The 18,934-nt window shown below is 31.1% G+C and overlaps 1 protein-coding gene across 4 annotated transcripts in view; it reads right to left on the bottom strand.

Moving 5' to 3' along the window:
* CASD1 (CAS1 domain sialic acid O acetyltransferase 1) overlaps window positions 1–18,934 on the bottom strand; it is a 48,938-nt gene that overhangs the window by 20,104 nt on the left and 9,900 nt on the right. For 3 of the 4 annotated variants that reach the window (XM_039878074.1, XM_039878073.1, XM_039878070.1), the window contains 7 exons: window positions 12,880–12,924; window positions 11,798–11,860; window positions 7,454–7,498; window positions 6,952–7,075; window positions 5,572–5,786; window positions 3,540–3,962; window positions 2,401–2,490 (listed from right to left, as the gene is read on the bottom strand). In XM_039878074.1, coding sequence (XP_039734008.1) covers window positions 2,401–2,490; window positions 3,540–3,962; window positions 5,572–5,786; window positions 6,952–7,075; window positions 7,454–7,498; window positions 11,798–11,827 — 927 coding nt within the window. In that variant the 5' untranslated portion in view covers window positions 11,828–11,860; window positions 12,880–12,924. The remainder of the gene's footprint in view (window positions 1–2,400; window positions 2,491–3,539; window positions 3,963–5,571; window positions 5,787–6,951; window positions 7,076–7,453; window positions 7,499–11,797; window positions 11,861–12,879; window positions 12,925–18,934) is intronic. The other variant, XM_039878072.1, reaches the window with a different exon arrangement.

Below are 18,934 nucleotides of genomic sequence, written 5' to 3' on the forward strand. Positions count from 1 at the left end.
CATTTAGTTGTCATTCCTCTTTAGTCTCCTTTAAACTATTTTTCTTTCTGTCTTTCATGAGTCAAGTATTACTTACAATAAAATTTTAGTATTAAAAGTATATTTGAAATTCCAACTTCATTAGAATTAATAGCTAGGCTGACTTCTGGTTCTGTTCTTTTTCTAGTCTCACAAATTTTCCCTCAAGACCTTTCATTCAAGTCCCTTCATAAAAGTCATTTACAAACTCTCACAGGAAAAAACCCACAGTGGAACACAAAATCATCTGCTGTATATAATTACCTTGCTGTACTCTCTATATTAAATTCATAGTATTTTAGCCATATTTGATATAAATTATGTTTTAAAAGAATGTTTATATCAACAGTTGCAATCTGCTAGACCATCTGTATTTTAATAATTCTCTGTAATTTTTGATATAGTTTCCATTTTAGCATAAAAACATGGCACAAGTAAAGTTTGATATATTTTACTCAAAATAAAAAAACATTGAAATTAGGTAATTAAAATAACTGTAACAGTTAAAAAGTTTTTAAAAAAGCTATTCCCTCAAATATTCAAGAATCAAGTCCCAAAATATGTTATAATCCATGCTAATAATGCTTTGCTGATGTAGATACAGGTAATTTTTAATCACAAAATCCTATAGTATAAAAGAAGAGGGATATGTTAATTAATCATAACAAATGATCTCTTAATGAAAAGTATGTCCTTCCAGAACAGAGATTTTTTAAAATTGTAATTTAGGATGTATCGGGATGTAGTCTAAGATGAATTAGAATGCTAGCTTGGCGAATGATTATAATAGAATGCCAAATGGCCTGCATCCTTTTATGATCCAAATCTTTTCTGGAATCACTGAATTGAGAAACTTAATCTGCCATTAATTCTTTCAAGTTGATTTTTTTTAAACAGTAGTATCACACTTTAATATGTCAGCAATTAATTATGTCTCTAAGTGGCATTTTCTTAAAACAAAATGCTTCCTCCCCTCAAATTAATTTAATCTTTATTCACATGTCAGAGATATTTCTAGGATTCAATATGCATCTCTACTTACTCTTTAGAGAATTTACCAAATTTATTTTATAAATTCCAAACCAGGCTTATAAACTAAGCCTTACTATCTTTGTCTCTCTTTGACTTAGATCTCTTTTACTACCTTGGCTCTTCCGTAGCTACCTGAATTCACTAGGTCCCTTCAGCTGCAGTGTCACAGAAATTTCACTGCTCCCCAATATATATATATGTATCAGTCACATAACTTCAGTAAAATCATACTTCACTCCTCTGCCTTGGTAAAGTCACCAATAAGGTTTGAAAATAATCGAGACTTAATGAAAAATAACATTTTTAAATTGTTAGAGATATCTGAACAACCTCAATGTTATTTACCTTCTTAACTGCTATGAAAATTTCAAAATACCCTTTTCTGAGGAACACTCCTCTGTGATCTCAACTTATCACTAATTCAAACACTGTTTAAAGTCATGTGCTTTTTTATAAGCAAATAAAACAGTTCAGTAGCTCCCAAATTCTAAATGAGTTGCTTAAATTTTTAAAACATATTTTATAGAAATCAGTTGGTATCTTCACTATAAAAACTTGTGTGAAGAGTGGTTATTAGATAGCTAGGTTCTCCCTCAAAAGCTGATTTAACTGACAAGTAACTGAAATGTTACAACTCTGAATACATTTTTTCTACCCTTGCTAAATCGAAGGTGTCCCCAGACCATGAGACTCCTGTCTTTTAAGACAACTAAGGAGAAGGAAAAAATGATTTTGTCCAGATACAGAAGGCACTGGGCGAGCAATGAGAGGGTAATCCATCTCATGGAGAAGGTGAAACTTGGAAAGTATGGTCATGCTTTCTGGTCTATGAGCAGTAGTCCATGGGTTTCTGAGTTCTCTGAACACTGGGGCAAGAGGGTTCTAAATTTTTTAACTTTTATAAGTATAAAAACAGTTGGTTAAACTTTCTAAAATACGGGGAAGGGGTAGAATATAATCATAATTTGATTTCTTTTGATAGTGACTTGCCTGTTGTAAATCCTTTGCAATTATGTCATCTATAAAGATTCTTGATAACTTTAAATTAGTTGTTCAACAGGATGACATGAAATAATACCCTTAGATTATCAGCCGTTTCTACTACATTAAAATTAAAGACAAGTAAATACAAATAAATTATTGCCTTATTATTTTTTTAAAGTTTATTTTGCTTTTAAAACGATACATTTTCAATGAGTCAGGTGGCAGGAGAACAGGAAGACAGAAAGATTGGGTTGGAAATAAGGGTTTCTTACATGGTAGAGAATATAAACCACAAAAGAGTTGGTGCCTTTAAAAAATATTAAAGTGAGATTAATTCCTGCATGTTCTGAACTTCAAAATACTTACTGTACTTGCTCCAGAGATGTGATAAATCAAAATCACAAGTTGCATCCAGCCTTTCCATTCATCTGTTTGTTCTCTATTTAATACTTTAGTCTGTGCAAAAGAACCAAGACCTATTTTAAAATTCCCCATGAAACTATTATTTAGACAGTTTATATTAAGTATGTTAAAACTGTTCTTATAGGATATAAAGCTAATGCTTTTGTGAAAAGAACCTTGGGGGGGAAAAAGTTAAAGACTGTCATTTTATTTCTTGATAAGAGATATAATAAAACTATTTAAAATTAATATGAATTTGAAAATTAACATACTAAAAGATTTTAAATAGTATTTAAGTTGATACTTATGTTTTTATACTAAGATTACGTTTAAACTATGACATGTTTTTATAAATCTAAAAAATGGCATTTTATATTTTTCTTTAAGAAAAATCTTAGGATTTCAGTTAGACAAGCTCTTACAGTTCTCATACTTCATTGTGGGGAAAAAAGCTCTACTATTATGGTTTATTTTCCCTACATTAGTCTCATTGGAGATGAAGAACTGATTAATCATCTTCATATGAGTTATTTCTTACAACAGAATTTATTAATTCAAATAAATCATGCCTTAAAAAGGAGTTTCACTAATATTAAGCAAATACAGCAATGCTAAAATAGGAAATTCAAAATATTGTGAACAGTGCTCACATTATTATGTAAGTTCTCATTTGTATGTATATATGACTATATAAATATATAAATATAAAATACATTTGTGCATATAGGCATTTATTAATATAATTATATATTTTTTATTTTATAACAGATAATAGTATCTCATGTTTGAAGGCCATTATAAAATTGGAAGCCCCTCTAATTTCTCAATCCCCACGTAGGCAAAATAACACTAAATCATGACATCTTTTCACAGATCATTATTTTCCAACTTTTTAACAATCTTCACGAGACCCTTTGACCTTCCCCAAAACTCTTTCAAAAAAAGCAACCGAGTCCACTTAGTGAAGTACAACCACAATATTCCCTTGTCCTCTTCTATATCCATACTTCCATATCCTGGCATGATAAATATTGGTTTTTAAAATCTAGAGTTTGTAATGAGATAAGAAGGATACCATGAGCTAAAAAGAAAATGACTCTTACCTCTTTAGTATTTTCATTGTAAAATACTCCCAAAACCAAGATGTAGATAATTGGAATAAAGAAAGTTGAATGTGTATAAAATTTATTTTCCTTCATAAATAGATTCGCACGGTCACACATGTAGAAATAAGCCATAATCAGGCCAAGTTTGCAGAAAGACTGTAAAAGTATTTCTAATGAAGACACAGGGGTATTGATAATATTTTTCTTATCCTCTCCACTTTCCATATCAGTACATGGCTTATTCTTCCGATGAGCATTGCGATGAATTATATAAAAAATTAAATATCCGATAATAGATAAAGTAAAAAAACAAGCAGCTAGCTTCTGTATGAGAGTAAGAGGAGGCCGAGGTTGACAACAGGAACCATCCACAGGCTTCAAAATCTTATTGCAACACACATTCATAAGAATCATTGCACTCTGTGAACAAATCAAGTTATTTGGTTATTATCTTGTCAGTAATTTATCTCGCATTAGATTTTCTCCTATGAATACTAAGGACTGAAACCAAAATGCTTTTGTACTTTTTGCTACCATTTCTCAAACACTCATGCAAATAATGGTATTCCTTCAATCTATAACAGCTAGTTTGAAACTTTTTGGACTAGACTCTATAATGAAAAACTCATTTTATAATGTGACCCAGATGCATACATGGGAAATAATACCTATCCTTACTACCTGGAATGCATTCTGACATTTTTCTATTTTATTCTTTTTTTTTTTTTAATACTGATTTTAAGGCTTCTAATAGGATGTGGCCTTGAATTGAAAAATACTGACAGATGTCAAAGACCAATGGATTTTAATTAGCAGACGTTCAATACAGAAATAGGATATTTAAGAGAGTCCTAGTCTTTAGATGTGAAAAAAAATGTAAAATAACTTCCACAAATTATAATTAATTCTTAGCTAACAATACTTGTAATACACCTTTCATTTGGTTTACAGTTTATGGACCATTTAGGATTCTACACTTTTAAGATTTCTAATGTTAAATAAAATCTGAGATCTTCAACATGGTTTCATTATAATAAAAATATTCTAGGCAAGCTGTCAAGATTCTGTCTAGTTGAAGGTGAAGTCAAATCTAGTTTTATAGAAACTTATAGTCTAGGTATCTTTGGAACTTTTAGATGATTATATTATTTAAGCCTAAGCATTCAAAGTACTCTACTATTTAGAAAATCTCATCCTTTCAGCCCTGAGACTTCAGGAGGTTCTGTGCCTGGCACTCTTGCAGATGCCAGCCTATAAACTCCATCTCAAGGTTCTTAATTAGTTCCAGGGGGTCCAAAATACCCCTTAAAGTATATCGAGAACCATGTCTGTAGATACACAAACACATTTTTCTGTAGGGTGGGGACAGAACCACTGCTTTTTATCCAACACTCAGAGGGGTTATGTGATCCTCAAAAAGGTTAAGAATCACTGCTTTATAAAACAGTAACTCCAAATAATATCTGTTATACTATGTGTAAAAATTATAATTATGTAGTTTTCTTTCATACTTAACATCCCTTTCCATCTGAAAATCTGGATTTTTTTTAGTATCTACTATGTACTTTGAATAATGTTTAGAGTATAAGAACTATAAGGAAATAATCAAAATTATTCTATATATATAAAAAATGTGCTCTTTACAGAAGCTGAATCTTGCAAGTTTAAGGTTTAAGGCAAGAACATAAAGCAGCAGTGTGTTATTTTATTTATTTCAAACATGAGTGTGCTGAGAACTTATAAGCTTCTTATAAGACAAGGTATATTAAGAGCGACTTACACTCAATAAATGAAGTTTCATTTCCTCTTTTCATAACTTCTTTCACTCTTAGAGTATACTAAAACTCTCATTTATATATTCAGCTAGGTGATGAAAGCAAAATTACTTCTAGATGTATGTTTAGATAGAATAACCGCAAGTAATTAAGAATGCAATAAAATAATTATTTATTACCACTTATAGTAACTTATAGCCATACCCATTTAGATATTATAGTTTCTAACTACTGATGGATACAAGAATTCTTACAGTTTCTCTGCTTTTTTCTGGAAGATGTAAGCCATCCAAAGATTCCATGATGGTTTCCTGAGCAATTAATTTGGAAACACTGAACATCTTAACATTTGATTTAGAATTTCTGGTGCTACTATTCAAAATACTGACTGCAGCTTCATTGTAGGCATCTATCTTCTCATTAGTGATCATTTTTCTATTTTCACTTAATAGATCTTCATAAACAGGATCTGTATATGAAATACATTATTAAAAACACAGTAAAACAAATCTCTATTGGTACAAATTGTGATCATGTAAGTTAGTTGACTGCATTTCATATTTTATTGTTAAAGTTCAGAGGATTCCAGGCACCAAATAATTCATTTTTAAATAACGCTGGCCAAGATTTGCAATAGCGTTCCTATCTTATATTCGATTTTTGAATCAATCAATATCTCCCCCAAATTTAAACAACTTTTAGGCCTCCTGTCAGGTATAAAACTTTCAGGAGACATTTTTATGTTCCAGCATATTTTAAGAGTTTAAAATTGTGGATGCTGGATTATACTAGGTAATGGGAATTTAAAACTGGATTATAGAAGACTGTCTAATTAAGAATAGTAGCCAGTCTTTTCGTCTTCCTGTCACTGCCTAATTCTGTAAACTTTGTTCACACAATTAAGAGGTAATATTATTAAGGATCAAGGTCTCTTATCACTTACGATAAATAATTTAGCCTTTTCTCATTTTAGTAAAAGAAAAGTTAACAATGAGTCTATAAATACAGATTATCACCAGCCCTTTTATTTCTCTCAGCTTGACATTCAACTTAGAAATAATCATGAGTTTCTGGAAAGTCGAATTGCTAAAAAACCCAAAGATTCCTATACGGTATTAGGCATTAAATAATGGACATTCAGTAAACTTCTGAAATGAGTTGATCTAATGTCAACTGTCTCTTAAAGAATTTCATTATCAAGTATAAACTAGATGGTATGAATTTAAATACATTCTGTCAATACCAAAGGCTATTTACTTCCAATGAGTCTAATGTTATGAAAAAGACTAATAATTTTTTCCTATATTTCCCAATCATATTAAGTATACTTTGTAAGAAATAAAAAATCAGAGGTAAGCATCTTATTTGCCTTTAGAATGTATTCTGCCTGTTGAGGCTCCTTGGAAGATATTTTTATTTATTTATTATTTATTTTTTACTTATATTTATTAGATGTCTGTTCCCTAAGTTCAAAAAAAGAAAGAAAATAACTCACATTTATTCTCATTTTGCAAACCTTATTTCAAAATTTATTCTCATAAAGCAGTAATTTTGCTTCTTGAAACAGAAGATAATAAAAACCTATTCCTCAGAATATATACAAAATGACATTTTTTTCATTACTCATTCCTTACCTTGTAAGACCCAGTAAACATCACTAGTCTTTGCCAGTTTTTCTAAAAGTGGTGCTATGGAGGTAATGTTCGTTTTATATTGGGAAAGCGCTTCATTGCTGCCATTATGAATCTTGATAGACCACTAAGAAGAAGTGAAAATTAAGCATTAATTCAGTATTTATCACAGAAAAATTTAAGTATATAATTTACTCTACTGTAACAAAGGTTATTAAGATAATTCTCATTTTTATTCAATGTTAGAATTATGGTCAAATTATTTCATGCAATATATGAAGGCAGTTAGAAAAAGCCAATATAAAATAATGTTGACATTTAACATCAAATTTCCTAAGTTCATTCAGGTCTTTTTATTAAAATTCATCAGACATTAATTATAATAGAAAAAGGAATTAAAATACAAGTACAATCAAGAATTCCATTTAACAGAAGTTAACTTTTTCTTAGCATGTCCTTAAGTATGAAACAAAAATCATACGTAACAATACAGATAATAACTTACTGTGGCAGCTCCTGCTACAATCACATGAGGCTTTGCAACAGAATCCTAAAGAAAGGAAAATCTTTGTAATGTGTTATATCCAGTTCATAGAATTAATATAAGTAACATCACTTAACTTTTTCCTTAAATTCAAGTTCTTCTTTCTAACTATATTTTAATTTTCTAGAGTTCCTTAACTGAATATTACAACAAGATGGACAACCAATGTCTAAACAACCATACTTAGTTACATGGTTATTCAGGATGGCATGAGGCTTGTAGGATTAATTCTTTGGTCTTCTTTACAAAAAAAAAAAAAAATAGAAAATACTACTGAAATCCAGTATGGCCTAATATTATTTTGAATTGTGAGTAAATTGCTTAAGAGTAAAGCTCTAGTATGTAAGCCAATTAAAAAGTTTTCATGGAATACGCAGTTATGTGTTAAATAAAATATGAAGTCCATGCCCTAAAGAAACATAATCTTTTGGGAAAGCTAAATCCAATATGTATTTAACAAAATAAACTGATAGTTATTATAGACCACAATGCAGAAAAAATGAGAAATTTGGCAGAAATCCTCATCAAATGCAAATTGTACTCAGAAAGGTAGACAGGGTACTGCTAAAGCCTGCCAAGGACAAAGCCAGAACTTGTCTTCTGACCTGAGTTCAATGCTTCCCACAACATAGAAGACCTGATATTACACAAGGGACAATTAAAAAAGGAAAATTAGAAAAACATCTGACCTATACGTAAAAATAAAATGAGTTACTCTCTTATTATAAGGTTAATATATACTTTCATAGAAAACTATAAAAGCAGAGAAAAATAACAAAATTAACCTATTTTCCCTCAGAGATATTCCCCTTTCCAGTCTAGCACCCTTAATCAATCTGAGTCTGTGTCCACGTTTTATAAGATATGTAGAATATTTCCCTGCCTATCTCATGGGTGGCAAGAATCTATATTAAAACAAGCTATATTAAAAGAAAGTACTTAGTGCTTCATTTTACATTGTCTTTTCAGTGAAATTTTTTCCTTATTCCTAGATGGCTCCCTTTCTCATTCCTCACAGTGGTTATCCCAAATCTTACTTTCCCTCTTGTCCTTCTCCTCACTTTCTGCATAAAGTCTCATTCTCTATTTCAAAGAAAATAGAATTCACTTGGCTTGTGTGCTCCTGCCTTCCCTTCCTTCTTCCATTTTTACTTCACCCATATGCTCACCAAGCCCATCTTCTCAGACAAGAGACTAAAGAAAATATGTCCCTATCCTCTTAGTGGCTAACCCTTTACTCTGTCTATATCCCTTCCTTTTTCTTCTGGGGCTAAATCCATGCATTATCTCCTTCAACCCTTGTATTATCAATGTTATCCCTCATCTCCACTCCTTCCTTCCCTCAGTCTACACAGTGTTAAGTCACCTTTATCGTCAAAAATATTCCTTCAACTTTGTCTCACTCTCAAATTCTTTTCCTCACACCCTTAGCAAAAGATTACTTGGAAGAGCATTCTGCCTTCACCATGCCAATTTCTTTCTCATTTATGCCTCAATTTACCATGTTTTGATTTCGGGCTTCACCATTCAGGCTTCATAATTCACCCTTAGAGTCCATTAATGAACTCTGGATTGCCAAGTCCTGTAGCTTCATTCTACCCTACCTAGTTCCTAAAGTGACTGACTGCCCACTTTTTAAAACTCTTTCCTTTCTTGTGTGTTATATGACGTTCTTCTCCTGTTTTCCTCTTACCCCTTTTACCACCCCTTCTCATAATTGTTTGGATAATTCCATTCCTAAATTCTCTTCTTTAATCTCTAAACTCTCTGCCTATTCCATTCAAGTAATTTCAAATATCGTCTCACTCCATACCAAGACTCCCCAAGTCCATCGAAGTAGCTCATACTTTTTAATGACTACCATTCACTGACAGAATTAAATCTAAATTGCTGGTTTCTTCACAATTTAGCCCAATTTCCTACTACTATATCACCAATTGCATTATTCTTCTGTTTAAAGCTTTCAGTGGTTCTCCACTGCCTTCAAAATGAATTCAACCCAATATCCTTATTTTTAGAAGATAACACTTTGATGTATTAAGAAGTATTCAAAAAATGGATAAAGTAAATCTGCAAGCCACCGAATATAGCTTAGGATATTATTCACAATCTAGTATCTGCTTACCTCATCTATTATCAACTCTCTCACAAAATAAAGCACATATTAACAACCAAAGCCAAACATAAATAAAGGAGCATTCTGAATTCTAGCTCTAGTCACACAAAAACTGCTGGTGATTCCCTGAATAGACTATATCTTGAGCATCTTTGCATTTGCTATTTCTATTGCATGGGATAACTCATTTCTCACTCCAGATCCTCACCTTTAAGATTACTGTATCTGAAAACTAATTTTGAAACTTTTAAAATTACATTTCATGCCTACTCTCTGTAATGATGTTATACCCTATAATTCCCTTATTTTGGCACTTGTCACATTGCTTCCTTAATTACCTGTATCTGCCACTCATCTAGAAGCTCTTTGAGGAACTCTATTTTGTTAACCAGGGTATCAACAGTGTCTAATCTGGTGTCTAGCCCAGTGCCTGGAACATGGCAGGTAATTTATAAATATCTGTTGAATAACAGCAAAATCATCTAAATTCGACTTTGCTTTTATGCCTATAGATTTATATAAGGCATATGACTATCTCTTTCCAACCTATAGTTCTCTGGAGATACTATCTCCTCTGTAAAGCTTCTTAGATTATCACTTATACTCTAACCAACCCCCATCCTAAGTGCCTTGATCTATGGGGCTTTCATGGTCCTTTGTACTCAATCTGTTGTTACCCTTCATCTTAGCATATCATTATTCATTAGAAAGTCACTATCCACTAGATTGCAAATCCTTCAAGGGCTGAGAGTGGGCTAATTCCCAGTCACAATCCTAATATGGAGCACAAAAACTAGCAATAGTATATACATAAGAAAATGGATCTTTGTATTCTCAGGATCTAGCAGCTTACTACGGAAACAGTAAAAAATAAATACATAAATACAGACATAGTCTCTGAATAAACAAAACCAATCAATGAATCAATCTTAAGTAATTACATGGCTACCTACTTAAAGAAGGTGAATCTTTCCTTTCCTCCAATAATCATAAGGAATTTTACAACAGAATCTCAAGCTACAAAAACTAGTTTTAGCAAATTATAAAAACTGAAAATCTCAATGTAAAATATACCTCCAGGTTAGTAAAAAACAAAGGTTTTCTATAAACTTTTAATTACCTATAAATTATACTGAACTGATACTTGTTTAACTATGATTTTCTACTACTTTAATGGATATACCTTCAGGACCAACACAAATATGAAACATGTTAAATCATTTGAAATATACACATAAATTTTTCTATACTTCTGGACATTTAAAAATATATCAATAAATACAAAATACAATTATGTGAGACCTCAATTTACCAGAAAGTTGAATTTTAGAAGTTATCTACATGTTTGTTTTCTTTAAAAACTTAAACACATTTACACATACATACACACACAAATAAAGTTAGAAATGTTGACTAGCTTCCCACTAAATCCTAAAAAGCTTATTTCGTGTATGAAGTAGTTATAGTCCTAAATATACTGTGAGAAGAAGAAAAGAAAACTACCACTGTAATACAAGTAAATTAAACAAAATAAGGTCAACAAAACTGAACATTGTTTTATCCATCCCAAATGCAAACCCCTCTTGGAATGAATACATTTTTAACTAAAGGACTGACGAAGAGCTATTTGGAGACTACCACAGAAATTCTAAAGTGGGCTTGTGGGAACTTAGGGATTTTCTGATCTTAATAGCATGCTTGCCTTTATATATGATTTATCTCTGAACATTATAAGCCAAAACATTCCAGTCTCAACTTTTATGTCACAAATGTAGAGATAAAAGGGAAGAAAATGTAAAAAAAAAAAAAAAAGTTTCCTGAAGTACCTGAGCATAATTTAAAGGACAAAGTGGAAAAATGCTCAAGGGAATGTGTACTGTGCTTGAAAGATTACTTGGGCTTGAATTAACTGAGACAGCAGTAACAGAAAATTTTAAGTCTGGAAAGTGTGGTATAAGCACAATTATCTTAGGGTTAGAATAGTGATAACAGAGATACTGGATCAAAATACTTTCTCTTCTCAGTAAAGTGATAGATTCGATCTAGCACAGCTTAGTTGCTATCAAGAAGGATGTATAAAGTACAGGAAAGGGGGACAGGTGAGGAAGGGGAGAAAAACAGTGGATGCATATGAGCTTTTAAAATTTGGTTTCATAAAACCAGAAAGGTCTACATTTTCAAATACAGACCTCAGTCCACACCTTGATACACTGTTTCATAGAACCATTAACTTCTGGATGCCACAGAAAATCCTAAGAGAAATTAAGAAAAGAAAGAGTCAAAGAAACTGTTACATCCACCATTCAAAATAAACATTAACGTATCTCTTCCTGAGTACTTCAAAGACACCACCTTCTCTATGAAATCTTCATCTCTCATCTCAATTTGCAAGAGTTGCACAATAGTTCTTATATCCACTTTTGCTTTCTTCTGAACTACTTTATGCATTTTAATCAGAGAAATCTTTAAAAAATCTGAAATGTGATCTTGCCACGTTCTTAAATATTCAAGATATTTCAATTGCCCTCAGAATAAATTCAAGTCCTTAAGATTGCTAAGAAGGTGCAGGATCTGGCCTCTGTGAAGCATTCTGTCTTTTCTCCTGCCACCTTCTTCCTTGCTTTAAGTACTTTTTGGTTCTCCTTCAGCTCCTAAAATGCTCTCTGCGCTCCTTTCTCCAGGAATTTGCACTGTTCCTTCTGCCTAAAATGCTCATAAACTCTTGCACTGAGCCTGACTAGCTCCTACTAATCTCTGAGGTCTCAGTTAAGCCATCACTTCTTCAAAGAGGAAAACTACTTTTAATTTTCTGCTACGTACATTCCTAATGCCCCACTTCTTCCTTTTTGCTATCCTTATCTCACATTTATTTGTATGTAGAGAACTATAATGACTTGGAAGTTCCAGTAGGTCTAGGACATTTTTGTCTTGATTTTCACTGTATTCTCAGTATTTAGGAGAAGTCACTGTGACTGGGAATTCAGAAAATTCACATATATTCTCTTATGGTCATTAATCGTGAATACATACTGATTTCGAATTAATGTACAAGATTATTTTTTCTTGGCTAAACATCCAAGACCAAATTTTCTATTTTATTACACAAAAACAGTACACACAAACATTTATTCAATTACTTTACTATTCTTATCTACTCTCTACACACTGACATATATTTAGTATGTACAAAGCATTAGCTGATCTGCAAATAAATTAACAATGAATATTGTTTTGCCATTATAACGTTTAGCTTACTATTATATGAACTTACCACTTTAACTGATGAAATCCTGTCTTCAAAAGGAATGTTTTCATGCTGCCATAAAGAAAATGAGAAAACAGAAATATTAACATATAAATTTTATGTAAATAATTCTCCCTTTAGCTCCTTTTTTTGATTTATTTATGCATCATATCTCAATTATCTATATTGAACCCAAAGAGGAAAAGACCTGCATAAAATACCAAAAAGTGACAGTAGAGTTAAATGATTTACATGTGACTTTCAATGTCTAAGATGTAGTTCAAAAATAAAACCTTAACTACAAACAAACAGATACGTGAACATGCCAACATAAATTATTTTTTTGCCAAGACATGATTTCGATTTAGTCTTACTTCGATTTATGGCAGAGACGAATTGCTCGCCTACATTTCCATACATGATTAGTTCTGGCCAAAGTATTGTGCCTATATGTAATGTGGGTCACTTCTGGGCTGAATTTCCCAAGGCAATTCCTAGTCTGGCTTAATCTGGTGCAGAGACTGAAAATCTAAATGTTCCAAACAGTACAACTAGAAGATGGTAAAAATTCCAACAGCAAGAATCCTTGCATGACTGTGTGGAGCAAGGCCTCTTGTTAACCCATCTAGGACATGCAGTGCTAAGCGAGAAATGAACTTTTGTTAAAATTCTAGAGTGCTTTATTGCTGCAGCAACATCTAATCCATTCTCATCAATATGAGCATAGGTCCATATACATCTGAACAGGAATAGACATATATGATTCTAGGTTATTATAGGTTTCACTTTGAAGACAGTACATAAACAGTCTAGTTGTAGAAAAAAATTAAAATCTGGAGACAACTTCTTATAAACAAGTGTTCCATATAAAGAAGAGAGATCCTTTCAGAGTTAAAACCCAGGGTGGGGTTACAGGATAGAAGTGGTCAATAAGCTAATTCTCTTTCTAAAGCCAAGGTTAAAATCTTTTCATTAATTTAACCAGACAGCATTTATTTTTATATACGTTAAATAAAGTTTGCTTTTATCAACAAGCTAATTTTTAAAATTTTTGTTAGTCCTGCTGAAGCATTTCCTAAAAAAACTCTTGGTACCATTAATTCAATGGAACTTTAAGGTATGTTATATGAAAAGACTATCTTTGGTGAAATAAGTCTGGGAAATACTGGGTCAGACAAAATCACGCAAATGTGATTCTACCCCATCCCGACCTTGTTAAAATTTTTCCTCAGAGAAATATGTCATGAACTTTATTTCCCCTCCTTTTACATAGCTCAGTTAATTCAACTTCTTTCTTCTTATTTTAATGTGACATGATATATACAAAAGAATATGCCACATATATGTAAGTCACAAAGCACAGTAAAAATATATAAGCGCTCATGAATCCATGGCACAAATCAGAGCATTACCAATGCACTGAATGACTTATGTGAACTTCTCCTCTTAAAGAAACCACTGTCTTAAATTTTGTTTATGTATTGTCTATTATATAGTTTTGTTACATATATATATGCATCCTTAAATAATATGTTGTTTGAAATTTTGAAAAATTTCAAACTTACAGCAAAGATGGTAAATTTGACAAAATTATAATGAACACCCAAACACCCTTTTGCTAAAACACATGAAAGTAAACTGCAGATATCATAAGATTTCACCCCTGAAGACTTAAGCATATATCTCTCAATAATATGGATGTTCTCTTACATAACTTCAACAATATAACCCCATCTAAGAAATTTCAAAGTGATAAAATAATATTAATATACAGCTTTGTTCAAGTTTCCCCAATTTCCTGATGTCTTCTCTATAGTTCTTATATTTTAATGTAGAATTTAATTAAAATCAGGTATTACATTTAATTATCATGTCTCTTCAGTCTCATTTAATCTAGAACATTCTCTGGCCTTTAAAAATTTATCTATCAAATATTACATTTATTATTTTTGTAGTCTAGGTCAGTGATACAAGGGACCAAATCCAGATTATAAACAGCACTGACAGTTACCTTCTTGTATATGTCACTTAGTACATGTGTAAGAGTTTCTCTAAATAGTTCTAAAGGTTTTATACAAATGTTCACCCTCACCTAATACAAATTATTTTTTCAAGTGTTTGTAATAATTAATACTTTCATTAACATAGCTTGTCAGACCAGATATTTTGCCATTGTCAAATTTAATATTTGCCACTAAAGTAGGTATAAAATAGTATCTTGTTATGGTCTTAATTTGCATTTATCTGATTACTAATAAAGTTAAATATCTTTTAGATTTACACTGGGATTTATGTTGTCTCTTTTGTGAAATGCCTGGTCATGTTTTTGCCTTCTGCTTTTTGGTAGGCTGTCATTTTTACTAATTTGTGGTTTTTATATCTCTTAAATATGTTACAAATATCTTCCTTCAGTTTATAACTAGTCTTTTTTCTTTAAAGTACTTTTTAATGAATAGATGGTCTTAATCTTAAGTATGTAAATTTATGTTTAGTACTTTCTGTTTCTTATTAAGAAACTTTCACTTACTTCAGGTAATAAAGATCTCCTACATTTGTTTTCTAAAGGTTTTGAAGTTTTGGCTTCCACATTTAAGTCTGAATTTATCTAGAAATGATTTTACTTGGTAGTATATGGTAGGGGTCCAATTTTAGTTTTTTTTCCATATACATAACCAGTTGCTTCACTATCACTAATTTAATAGACTTTCTTTTCCCCAGGGATCTTTAGTGGCGTATCTGCTACTTTTAAGGTTTTGTATATGCATGTGTCTATTTTAGAGCTCTATATTCTGCTCCTTTGGTTTCTTTGTTTAGCTCTACCGATACCACACTGTCTTAATTAATACAGTTAAAATAAGTCTTGATATTAGAGAACAAGTCCTTTCCATCTGGTTTTTCAGATTTGTCATGGTTATTCTTGGTCCACTGCTCTTCCATATAAAATTTAGAATCAACTGGTAAAGTTCCACAACAAACCCTATTACGATTTTATTTTAATTATGTTGAACTTATAGATCAATTTGAGAATAACTGACATCTTTACAGTATTGAGTTTTCCCATTCCAGAATATAGTATAAATCTTCCATTTAATTATATAATTTTAAATTGTTTTTGAATAAAATTTTATAATTTTTTTCTGCATACAGATCTTGCACACTTGCTAGGTTTATTCCTAGACATTATATGGTTTTTGTTACTATAGTATATTTTAAACAGTGCTTCTAAACTCTATATTCCTGGTAAGTGGATATGAAATTAATTTTTAACAAATTTATTGAGTTACTATAATTAATTTTTGCATGTTCATCTTATAATCAGCTATCTTATTAAAATTTGTATTATATCTAGCAAATTTTCTATAGATTCTTTGGGGTTTTCCTTGTGGATAATTACATAATATGAAATCCCGAGTTTATTTCTTTAGAATCCTTACATCTTCAAATTATCTTTCTTTGGCTAAGGACCTCCAATATGATGTGGAATAGAAGCTAAATTTGAAAATCCTTGCCTTCTTCCTGAATTTAATGGAAATGTGTCTAATATTTCACCACTAAGAACATTTACTGCAGGCTTCTAGAATTTTTGTCAGGTTAAGTTAAGAATATAAAAGAACTTACCAAATAGAGAAACAATGATACCAGTTCTGGTATTTTTGGAACCTGCTTAATGGCCCAAAATATGGTAAAAAACAAAACAAAACAAAAACCAAAAAACCAAACATTCCATTTGTGCTTTGAAAAAATGTATTCTCTGAATTTTGGTGTATTCTTTTAAGTACCGTGCTGTAAGTTTGTAAAATCATCATGTTAATAGTCTACTACGTGTTTACTAATTTTATTTGTTTGTCCTATCAGTAATTGCATGAGCAGTGCAGATCTCCTACTATGATGGAGAATTTGTCAACTTCTCATGTAATCATATTAATTTTCCTTTATTCATTTTAAGACTAATTTATTAAATGCTTACATGTTTAAAAATCTTAGTAATTTGAACTTTTCGTCATTAAAAATTATCTATAACCCTGATAATGCTTTTTGCCTTAAAATTTATCTTAAGGTATATCTTTTTAAGCAGCAGAAAGTTCTTTTAAAATCAATCTGAAAATCTGTGTTTAGCTGACAAGTTTAAACTATTGATTATAAATGTTTCCACTACCTTACTTTTTGGTTTCTAGCTCCTTCACGCATACATATTTTTATATACATATATGTAAACACCAATGTTTTGTATGTACATATAAGTGGTTTTGTGTATATATATATGCACGTGTACGCAGGGGTATGGATGTGTGTGTGTGTGTAAAACATATTTAGTATTAAGTAAATTTGGTTTTGTTTAATTTTTTTTTCTTCTTCTGGTTTGGAATTTACACATCCTAATTTATACTTTTAATCCTCGCCCTTGAAGTTTTACTATGCATCTTTAAGTTCTACAGAAAGATAATACCTTAAAGAGTAAGGAGGACATTAGAATACTTTGTGATAATTTCCCTCTGACTTATATCCTATTATTGGCCAGTTCTTTAGTACAGTCTTTTTATAAAGTGTAAAAAGCCATTATTATTTTATACAGGGACTATCTGTTTATATTTACATATACATTTACTATTTTCTTTAAACATTGCTTTTATATTTCAGATTTTTTTCTTATTTTTCTCCTTCCTGAAGTTTATCCTTCAGAAAATCCTTTAGTATAAATCTATGTGACAATAAACCCTCATAGTTTTTGTTTATCTGAAAATGTCCTATATTTCAAGAATAGAGAAAATTTCATGCTAGGTGTACAATTCTAGGTTGAAACTTACTTTCTCTCAGAACATTAAAGCTATTATTTTATTGTCCTCTGGCTTCCAATATTACTACTGAGAAATATGCTGGTCCAAAGCTTAGTTTTTTACATATAGAGCATTATAGTTATTGGCATCTGGCTTCAGGGCAACCTGAATCTCTACTGCATACCTACTGTTATTGTTCTCATCTCTGGTTTTGCCTCATAGTTTGTCCCCTTTGGGGGAATGTCTCCCATTTCCTCAAAGTCTAGAAATACATCAACAAGTATTTTTTTTTAATCTTTGATTTAGTTGGTTTGAGGTAGAAGGAGCCCCCAGAGTACCTAGCTTGCCCGCTGGCTGGAAGCAAAACAAACAGGTTTCTTTACTGCAAGATTTCTCAAGTTTTTAATATCCTAGCCTAAATTAATACCATCTAAGACAAGGATATGATATCCAGCTCTGTCCAAACTTATTTGACCAGAGCTTCACACAGAATTAGTCTTCCATAAAATGTAGTTTGAAAAAAGTCCTACTTTAAAGCTTCTTTTCTAAAAAAATTTGCCTCAATATAGAAAAGAAACAAATTGAAACGAAGAATTATTGCAATACTCCTATTCCACTCAAACCCATACCAAGTTTAAATAGTAATAATAATAATAATAATCAGCTTTTACAATATGCCAGGCTATAGTAGGCACAAAAATGTATTTTTAAAAATAATAATAATACACAATCCTGATCCTCAAATTGTTCAGAAACAAGAGAACTAAAACATAATTTCCCAAATGTTCCACTAGCAGTATGAATTAAAGTTTCTCAATAACTGTCCCTTTAAGACTGTGACAAGCTGTCTTTGTTTCTTTATTAAATGCCTATAAATTTAAAGGTATCTTGTTTGATAATTGTGGGATAACTGTGCACATCTAGAAAATAAAAATTGGAAACCTAGGTGTTATAACTAGGGCTCAGAAACGATGTACTATATTGTACCTACTTTTGGCCGTAGACTAAACCACTAAATCTTTTTTCAACTAACAAATCTATTATTCCAATTTTCAGAAATAAATATAATACTTATATTTAATATAAATATTGAATATTTCTAAGCCTAGAAATTTAAAAACTGTTTCTTTGAAATCAGAAATCTCTCTACTTTTTAGAAGTTTACTAAAGTTTTTTTTACTTTGAACTGTGATAATTTCATGTCATTAATTTCAACTCGTCTGTATAATTTTATGTGTATAAATACAAGTGGAAACTACATTTATAGATACCAAATACATTGAAAAGTTGACTTTATTATTTTCCAT

Source organism: Pteropus medius, unplaced genomic scaffold, assembly GCF_902729225.1.
Source record: "Pteropus medius unplaced genomic scaffold, Ma_sr-lr_union100, whole genome shotgun sequence".
Classification (NCBI taxonomy): Eukaryota; Metazoa; Chordata; class Mammalia; order Chiroptera; family Pteropodidae; genus Pteropus; species Pteropus medius.